Source organism: Montipora capricornis, chromosome 2 (assembly GCF_036669925.1).
Source record: "Montipora capricornis isolate CH-2021 chromosome 2, ASM3666992v2, whole genome shotgun sequence".
Classification (NCBI taxonomy): Eukaryota; Metazoa; Cnidaria; class Anthozoa; order Scleractinia; family Acroporidae; genus Montipora; species Montipora capricornis.
In genome coordinates, this window is record NC_090884.1 from 48884509 (window position 1) to 48894508 (window position 10000).

A 10000-nucleotide genomic window follows, 5' to 3' on the forward strand; every position below is an offset into this window, starting at 1 on the left:
ACCGCTTCTCACTTCGCTGACAGCCCCAATTCCATAGCTGTTAATTTGATAAGGCGAGATTTGTCGTTGGACCAGAACCACAATAAGTAAAAGGCCTTCCACTCAACTCCAACAGCCTTAATTTGGGCAAGGAGCCCCATCGTCACGGTGTTTAGGAATAATTTTTCAAGTTTTACTATTAAAGTGATTTGTGACCATCTGTATTCGTAAAGGTTCACAACTTTACCGTAGCAATTTGTAGCATGATTTTTTACCTCCCCTTTTATACCAAGTGAAAGCTAAATTTCAGCCAGATAATCGTGACACTGATCTCTATGATTTTGTTGAGTAACATCACGAAAACATGGTGTTGCGAAGGTAAATTTAGCCCATAATCGTGAGTAGAATTTGTTTGAGTACCGATCTGTGCCCAGGAAACAGTGAAGGTGAAGGGCACGTGACAGTCAACTAGAGTTACTGATGAACTTGTGGCCCTCTGTGCGCACCTTTTACTCCCCCAAACCCCCCCCCCCCTTCCCCTAGAAGCAGGGTTAGCGTTAACCATCGTTAAATGCCATGGAAACCTATAAGTTTTGATACCTCTTAACTAACTCACCAGGCTTCGAGCAACCGGCCCCCTTATCGTTTACTGTAATCTTACTTATCATATCTCTCAGATAGTAGGCGTGCTGTGATTGACTTTTTTAGCGGGCCGTATTCTACAGTACGGCCCGCTGTACAGCCCGCTAAAATTAAAATTTCGATAAAAAAATCTCTAGCAAGTTTTTCATGTCGTTTCTGTTACATAAACTTGTAAAAATGTTTGAATCTTGCGAGAAACTATTTCAAACGGCCGAGAAGATTTAGTTTTTCGGATTCTGACACGACAATTTTTGTGGCAGTTGAACCTTCCGCTCGACTTCGACTAGTTTCCTTGCCCGTGCTCCGGATTAACCTCAGAGATATAATAAATATCTTACTAACCTCGTTTTTTTCCCGTTGATAAGAGGTACATACGAACTTTTATACACAATGATTGGTTTTTGTGATATCTGGAATTATCACGGTTGAGGCAAGTGGAACCAACCGCACAGGTGGGGAAGGCCGAGGTAATCTCAATTTGCCGAGACTTTCATTTTTCGGATACTACAAAAATCGAATTCAATTATTGTTTTCTTGTACGTTTTAAATATCGTTGCTTAAAGATATTTAACAAGGAGAAAATTGATTCGCTATGATGTTGCTTCCGCGGAAACCTGCCACACCTTTGAAAATCATGTATTTCGCACATGAAATAGATTTGTGAATAATCTGCTAGCATATTCACTATTCTGTACGTTGCGCTGATTCCCAGAATTAACTGTAGGCTCTTACTCAGTGAGAAGGCAGGCGGTATAATAATGCAGTGTATAAGTCAGTTGAATGTAATTGCTGCTACTTTCAAAATCGTCTTCGACGCCCTAACTGAATTGCCAAACGCGATCACTTGTACTCCGCTTGGCAAGCAGAGACGTGTTCTGGTAGGTTATAAAGAAAAGATCGTAAAGGTTCAGAGGGGTCAGATGGGAAATTCGGCTCTCCACTGTTACCCCTCGCTATCACTAGCCATATTGTAAAATTAGCTTTTATAAAAAATATGGTTTCTCCCAGTAAAACAATCTCAACCAGCCTTCTCTCTGTCTTCTTTTAAACACGTTTTTTGAAAAATTGGAAGTCATAACTTTTTTATTCAAAGCAATCAACAATACTCTTCACAATATAATATACTGGCTGGGCCATTTATTCTCCGTCATTGTCTGTGCTGCAGATCACCTTGAAAGAAAAACAAAAAAAAAATTATACAAGCCATTCATCTACTTTTTCAGCTTCTTTCTTCTCTTGAAAGAAGCCGAGTTGATCAGTTGGTTTCAAGCATACAAAGAAGGACAAGGATATCGTCTTTTCATTACTACAGTAAACACCCGCATATAAGAACAAGTGGATTAAGAACATCAGGCTGAAATTTGACCAATAAAGCACCACATAAATAAGAACAAATTCAGGCTGATAAATAAAACATGTTTTTAATATAAAGGGAAAGGGTATTAGAATAAGGCAGCAATACAGTACGGTAACTTATATCAAAGTACTATGGTTTTCAGGACCATTACAAACTATAAAATCTATTACAAAACAGCATTGTATGTTAATTAAACCTGTAGTAATACATAATTTGAAGTATTTCTGAAAACAATTTTAAGAACATTTTAAGAACACTTTCAGGCTGATTTCTCACTAAGCACCCCTCAAATAAGAACACAATCAGCCTTAAACCTGAAAAAAACTGTTCTTATATGTGGGTGTTTACTGTATGTGCTCCAAAGGTATCCTTACGTTCACCTTTATCATGGCTTTTAGCTTCTGACAAATAGATAAAATTCACCTAAAGCATTTTTTGGTTGGCCACTCCATTAGCGCCAAAACATAACAATAAATTAGGCAAACTGGTCGCGAGTATGAATGGAACAGATAATCGGAACTTTCCCTTTGATGGCGATATATCCCATATTTCATTCCGGAAAATCATGCTCCTTACCCAGAGTTTCAGCAATTTTGATCGAAAAGAAGCCTCAACTCGGCGGGCATAATTGCATGCTACATCTCTTAAACTGATCTCCAGGCCTCTTTTTCTCGCAGAATTGATCACCAACTGCCGACTCATCGTCCTCACGGACACACACAGCAGTTATTACTTCTATGCCTGTGGTCATAGAGACAAATTAAAATGAATAATTAATCTCGGATACATAATATTTATTCCACGCTCATCTTTTCCAAACAAACAAAGAATGTTTGAAACAAATCATTGCGACTATCATGTTCGTCAAATGAACGCAGCAAAAACTTCCAGAATGGCCATTCCTTGCGTTACCGCTCTCCAAATCACGTGACCGGAAATAACATGTGACGGCTAACACTAGAAACTTCAGCTTTCAAATTTCTCTACGGTCGTCAATTTACTATATCAACCCAATCAATAAACCAAATTCTGTGTTTCACTTCCAGACCGACGCAGCACTGCAGTTTCTTTAGAATCGAAACTAAACCTCTTTAGCAACAATATTATTTTGCTCAGTATTAATGCTTCTCACTTCAAGCGATTGAAGATTTGAGTAATTTATATGTATATTTGTATATGTGTATATTCTGTTTGAATTAAAGTTAAGAAACTATGTTTTGCCCCTCCTTACAAATGTAAAAATCTCATTTTGCCGCAATACTGAAAGGTGTGATTGACTCTAAACATAGGTAAAAAGAGGAACTCTATCAGCTTTCGGTCAGTCACCAGCAGGAAAACTCTCAGTTCTCCGAAACTTGGCTGTGGTTCGATTGCGTCGATTATTTATCATGTTGATTGTTATTGTTCTAACCTTCACCACATGACACGGAACACCCCTGCGAGGAAATGATCCATTTCGTTTTGAGCTGTTCACTTGATTGAGCGGCGCCATCGAGTTCTTGCTTGACTTTATCAGTTACGCGGAAGCGGTCTGGGAAGTCACTATCTTCAGAGGAACCATCATCTTTATCATCAACTGTGATGGTGGCCGTGGGTTGGGTACTGGGGGGTGAGCCGGACTTTGTTGAGATTGGCTGGATTGACTTTGCCCCTGGAGTGGGTTGAGGCTCCGGTTTGTTGCCTTGGTTACGGTCTCCAGAGCAACTGGAGCCATCACCATTACACACTCCACACCTATCAACTCTCGCTCTGGAATCCACAGTGCCATCACATCCAACCATCTGACGGAAAAAAACAACTAAATTAAGTGAACGATAATAAGAATCCGAAAAATCAATTTAAGGTCCGCACTGTATATTTAAAAGGGCCAACCTTTGGGCTCCTTGAGTTGTAACCACAACGACTACAGATTTCTAGCTATCCCCTCTATTTCGTTCGAGCCACGCGATTTTTTTTGAGTCAATCATGTTTTGCCACGCAATCGAGAGAGACCCTTCCCCAAGTCTCCCTCGGCCTTTCATTCCTTTCCCCAGCTCCACTGACATAGAGGAAAACATTGTATTTTCCACTTTTTGGTGAAATTTAGCAGCCCTCTTTTTGTGCTAAGCTCATTCAAGATACTTTCGTTTGATATTTTTTCCCTCCATCGGTGTTATGTCCTTGCTCTGTTTTGGTCCTGAATTTTTACTGTCTTCGTTTTCTTAACACCTCAGTGCCATGTCTATTTTTGTACACTATCTATTTTAGTGAATTCTGTGCAAGCTCTATTTAAAAAAAAATTACAGAATTCTTCGCAAATGCCAAAGCAGCATACGGTACTCATGTACCTATGCCATAGCACAGCTATCCAAGAGAATATATTTTCTGTTTTAGCTCCGCAACAAATAAATCGCGCAACCTCGATCAAATGCCTCTTGGCTGAATAATCGAGACAATAGATCACTTCGGAAAATACCATAATACTCCTTCTCTTCTTTGTCCCCCCAAATTTTGCATAAGCATTGCTTTTGTTTTCTCTTGGGACCATTGTAAGTCCCAAGAGAAACTGGAAACAATGCTTATGCAAAATTTGGGGGGACAAACAGAATAGAATAGAAAGATTATGTTTCACGTTTTAGGAATGCAGTAGATAGACGATAGCCATAGTTTTCTATTATTCCAAGGTCGTTGATTGGTTGTCAGCCACAGCTAAAGGGAAATTAAAGGTGAAAAATAATAACAAGATTCAATACCGTGACGTACGGAAAGCATGGCTTACGATATCTAGGTCCACTTCTCTGGTAAAATTAGATAAGAAAGTCAGGAATTCGGAATTTTTTAATACGTTTAAAGCTAAAATCAGAAAATTAGATCAAGTTGGGATGATGGAAGATACCGTTAATTGTAAATAAGAATCCTAAAAAGTGGGAATTATGGGATCTAGGATTTTATTCATTGATGATAATAGTGGTCTGGGAGGGGATTAGTCTTCAACCTTTGGTTTTAAGAAAGCATGGGTTTATGGGATACTGATAAGTCAAGATGTTTTTAGGGAACTAGTTTAAAAAACAGCGAATTTTAACGTTTTTTACTAATAATTAGTATTTTGGATCAGATTAATATATTTCTTCTTAACTTTTAATTCACTGGTAGTTAGGTGTCCCCAATTAGTTTACGTATAATTATGTAAACTAGATCTACCTGACACATTAATAAAGTTATTGATTGATTGATCGAAACACGGCAGAAAAAGGGATTTTTCAGGGTTTTATGACTCGCAGAAGCCTCTTGTTTCCTTTGACTTCGGACTTTCATTCCCAAGACCGAAACGTTCATTCTCCTTACTAGTACCATACATTTCTTTGTTGGGTAGGCATGAGAATTTTGTGTTATATCAAAACCAAACCTCTTAAGCTGATAATAATTTTCATTCTCAATACCTGCCTGAGTGACATTTCATTGAAATTATGATGAGAATTTACATACTGCTCACTCCTGGAGATAAAAGGGTTACGATCACGGGCAAACCATGACAGAGAGTTGGTACTTGAATCGCTAACCTTGCATCGTCCGTTGATGCAAACACCACTGTTGGGTATGTCAGAACATGGAGTCCCGTCCCTAACGCTTCCAAACGTCGTGGTCTGTCCGTCAGTGGTCGCGCAACTCAAAACACACTTTGGAGAATCTTTAAAAAAAGCGCATAAAAATAATCATTCATGGTCAACTCTTCTGACTTAACGTAAAACACCATATTTTTTCAATCACGCGGCGCTTCGACCTCAGCATGACCGAAACTATGCTTGGAAGTACGTACGTCAACTAACGAGAGGATACTTAGTATTTTACGAGTCTTCTTTTTTTCATTAAATAAATTCTCTCTTATATGGTAGCGATCGCTGAGAACAGCTCAGGGGTGTACTTTTCTTTCAAGGCTCTCTTAAAAGGAGGGAGAGAATCAATGCTTTTAAATTAGTTCTCCTCCCCCCCCCCCTTCCAGTTTATTCATTTGCCAGCAATCCCCAGTAAACCCGAGTTTTATCAAGTTGATAAATATGTTATTTCCCGGCTGGGAAGTCCGGATGACGAAAAAGTGTAACCTCACTCTTGAAAATGCTGACCGACTGAGCGAGGATGGCACAGTCGGTTAGTGCGCGGCCTTGGTGCAAGAGGTCCTGAGTTCGATTCCCGGATCTCACACCCTTGTTACGCAACATCCTTGTTTAAATACCCGTAAAACGGAGCACTGATGACGAGGGGGGAGTAAAATGAGCGCACCGTCGACCTCAGGTTTGTCAGTTGAATTACTGTTACGAGTTGTCGACGTTAAATATGGTTGCTTTACTTTACTTTTTAAAGACCGAGGTTACAGGTTTTCGCTATACGGACCGACCCTTAGCTGGTAAATAACTTATTTATATTTTCAAACTAACTTTTGTATGTAAACGGAGTTGGTGTAAAAAAAGGGAATTTAAGGTCAAGGACAAAAACTCTCAGAGCGTAAAAAAGGGAATTTAAGGTCAAGGACAAAAACTCTCAGAGCGATACCGTGCCCGTGGGCAAACGGGGAAAATCCGGAACGCAAGAAGAACTAACCAGATTGCAGGTTTCGATACCCTCCCCCTCGGAATAAAAATAATGGTACTTAACAACCGTGAGCTGACGTTTCCTTGTTAGCACGGTTTGTCAAAAAAGTTCCCTCTGACGAAGGACTAACGCTCGAAAAGTCAACTCATAACCTTTCTTACTGTCAAGACGTTTGAGAAAATGCATTTTTCAAAGTCTTCAATACGAGCTTGTTTTTTGCTCGATCGAGTAATCATCATAAGTATACCGCCATACCTTGAGAAAAGGACGGATCATAAATCCAGTCAAACGGTCCTCCATCAAATTCAACGTGCCTCTTGTTTACACATTGTTTCATCCTTGGGTGTTCAGAATTTGGTCGACATTTCTACAAGTGAAACTCGGGGTTAGGTAATAAGATTAGAATTGGGGCCCGTCCACACTAATACGTTTCGAAAACCTCCGTTTTCGAGCCCAAGTACCACACACATTCAGTTAAGGATTTGAGCGCATAAAGGGCACACTGACTTAAAATGCTTCAGCTCCCGTCCACACTAATGCCTTTTCGAAACCCTCCGTTTCTACTACGTTTCCACACTGAAACACGCCGTTTCCACACTGAAACTATCGAAACAGAGGTTTTCGGAAACCCTTCTGAAAGTGGAGACGGAAGTCTGTCGTTCTATAGTGTGGCCTGCGATTTATTTATAAACCGGGAAATGTGTTGCGGTAAACATGTTAAAAATATTGTTGAGTGATGGGCAAGCAAACGTGTTTTTGTTTAGCCCTTTTCATTGAGAACAAGTTTTACTATCTTGTTTATGTTGTTGGGTGACATTTGAACGCTGTCCAGTGAAACACCGTCAAGCATTTCCTTGTCTTCTTTGCTTCGTACGGTCGGCAACCAGGCCGGCGGTCTTCTGTTGGGGCGCTTTCCGTTTGTCAGAACTGACCAGCCGGGCTTGTTAGTTTGCAGAGAAAATGCAACAATTTGAAGGAAAACTTGCGTGCTAATCCCTCGTATTCTTCCGGAGGAGTACATATTATCCTCGAAGTGTGTTAATTTGATGGCGTTGTAGATTTAGTCCTTCGAAATGCTCCGTCTGAGCAGTAAGTTCTGTTAATGGAAAGCGCCGTTAGCCTTATTCACGCGCGACTGTCCCGTACGACGAGTTGCCGCAAGCCGCCAGAAACACAAGCAAAGGCTGGTCTCCACGCGCTTTCCTGGTAACTTTAAAATTGACAAAATTCCTTATTCCACGGTGCACAACGGGACACTGAAAAACGCAGAATGCAGACTGTGCAGACCGTCTGTAAAATGAAAATTTGGTTAGCGTGAATTAGGCCTAAATAACATTCAGGTTAGCCTGTTTACGGTTAGCTCTCAATAATAATGAGGGTAACACCATATTTTACCCCTGGTCTGCAAGGTCTACACAGTCTGCAGTCTGCGTTTTAGCGTGACCGGTGGATACCTAAGTAAAGGCTGCCAGCACTCCGTGCTTAGTCAGGTCTTTTCTCGCGTGATTGGCAAAAGATAGTCTATTCTTTACCTTGTAACAATATCTGTATTCAGTTCCTTTTCCTTCACATAGGCTTCCTCCACGTCGTGGCCTGCAATCGTCACAAATAATACCGCTGTTAGTTTCTCTCTGAGAGATATGTCTTCCGGATAAAGAATGAGTTTGAATTAAAGTTCATAATTTGCATTTTGAGGGTTTTCTTAAAGTGCCCCTGTGATAACAAAAATCTCTTCCTTTATTACTTCAGATTTTGAAATTATTTTTGCTTAACACCAGACTGGCAAATTTTTGAGCTTTGATTTTTTTCCAAAGGCCGTTTACTTTGAGTGTAAGTTTTATATTTCACGGTCCGTCATTACTCACGTTCAAAACTGACCGATTGAATCTCAGAGGGTTGGATCCACGGAAAAGTGACGTCAAAGGCTCACCAGCTTAAAATTTCAGCGTGTGAATGCAGCCTATTATATATGAAAAACGCGAGTTTAAAAGTCTGAAAGCCCAAAACTCCCGTGCTGCACATTAATTCTGCGGTGTAAACACGCATTGCAGAGCCTTTGACGTCATTTTCTCCTCGATCCCGCTCTCTCAAGAACTTAAAGTTAGTAATGGCGGGCCATTGAATAGGAAAATTCCAGTTAAAATAAACAGGTGTCTTTTTGAAATCAAGGCTTAAAACTTTGGCAACTTAGTGTTTAGTTAACATAGTTTTGAAATCCAAAGAAAAGTAAGAATTGATATTATGAACACAAGGGTACTTTAAAGAATATTGGACATCGCCTTAGGAATTACTACCAGCAATACAGGTTATGCAGTGGCGGTCGACCCATGGCTTTCTGACACAGGGGGTTGCATCAACCTGCAGCGACCCCACAGTGACTGGATTAATCAGGTTTCAAAATGATGATGGTAATGATATTTATAAATATTTGGTGGCTTGATTTTCACAAATAACTGTTCCATTTGCACTTGTTCTTACGAAATAACTGTAGTGGCCAACTCAACACAATGCACCCTATGGCATAGTCAACGTGTGGTTGTATATCACTTACGCAGGATTGTTGCATTTGCGCACTCGTTTACTTATCCCTCCCCCACAGGAAGGAAAACACTTGCTCCAGTCTCCCCAGGCTCCCCAGTTTCCGTTAACGTCTTTGTCTCCCTTGGTTCCCTTCGTGACACACCTTCCATAGCTGCACCACTGGAGGACGTAAAAAAAGGAACGAATTTGTTTGAAGGGGCTTCTCGCTTATTAATCAGTTACAGATTTATTCAGCTTCAAGAAGTGTAAGGCGTTCGAGCGAAAAGATGGCTGGAACGATTGCATGCTGAATACTAAAAGTTATAGAATGAATAAATGTATGTATTAAAAACTGAACTACGCATATCAGATTTCCATCATTTTCATTGGCTCGCCGGACACAGGCTATCAGTTCATATACCTGCTGTACCTAATGTGGTCAAGGAACGCGTCAGCAGTAAAGTAATCTAAACTGAAATCAATGCTTTAGTCGACAATACTACCCACGGAAACGTCATGGAGTTTTTAATAAAACAATTATTCTATTCGGGCTTGCTGGATATGAAATGATTAAAACCAACGATGCGCGTAGCGCCGTGCTGGTTATCTATCACTTCATATCCGCCGCGGGTTACAGATGAAAGGTAGTAGTGATCCTCGCACTAAATTACACCGTTTAAAGAATAGTTTCTTATAGACACCAGAAAAATTCAGGTGGCTTCAACGGGATTTGAACCGTTAACCTCTACCCTCTACCAAAAAGCTCATTATGAAGCCACACAGTTGGGAGCAGGTCAATTTGTTGGGCTCATGTGTTCCCGTGAAAGGACTCGATGAAATAAATGTATATGTACATAGAGTGGTTTTCAATTGAGTGTTTCGAAAGTAATTAGAGAATTACTTTGGTTTTGCATTACTTCACTCAGTGATTGGTTC

At 40.2% G+C, this 10000-nt stretch overlaps 2 protein-coding genes across 2 annotated transcripts in view; both read right to left on the reverse strand.

The window, feature by feature from the left end:
* Positions 1-412, reverse strand: part of LOC138038079 (A disintegrin and metalloproteinase with thrombospondin motifs 6-like) — a 24199-nt gene extending 23787 nt beyond the window's left edge. The window contains exon 1 of the mRNA XM_068883899.1: positions 1-412. This exon is cut by the window's left edge and continues 788 nt beyond it. The gene's annotated coding sequence lies outside the window, so the exon portion shown is untranslated.
* Positions 413-1686: 1274 nt separating this feature from the next.
* Positions 1687-10000, reverse strand: part of LOC138038080 (A disintegrin and metalloproteinase with thrombospondin motifs 6-like) — a 20786-nt gene continuing 12472 nt past the window's right edge. Inside the window, exons 13-19 of the mRNA XM_068883900.1 lie at positions 9096-9244; positions 8077-8137; positions 6800-6911; positions 5518-5645; positions 3390-3759; positions 2555-2719; positions 1687-1791 (exon numbers count right to left, since the gene is read on the reverse strand). Coding sequence (XP_068740001.1) covers positions 2589-2719; positions 3390-3759; positions 5518-5645; positions 6800-6911; positions 8077-8137; positions 9096-9244 — 951 coding nt within the window. The 3' untranslated portion in view covers positions 1687-1791; positions 2555-2588. The remainder of the gene's footprint in view (positions 1792-2554; positions 2720-3389; positions 3760-5517; positions 5646-6799; positions 6912-8076; positions 8138-9095; positions 9245-10000) is intronic.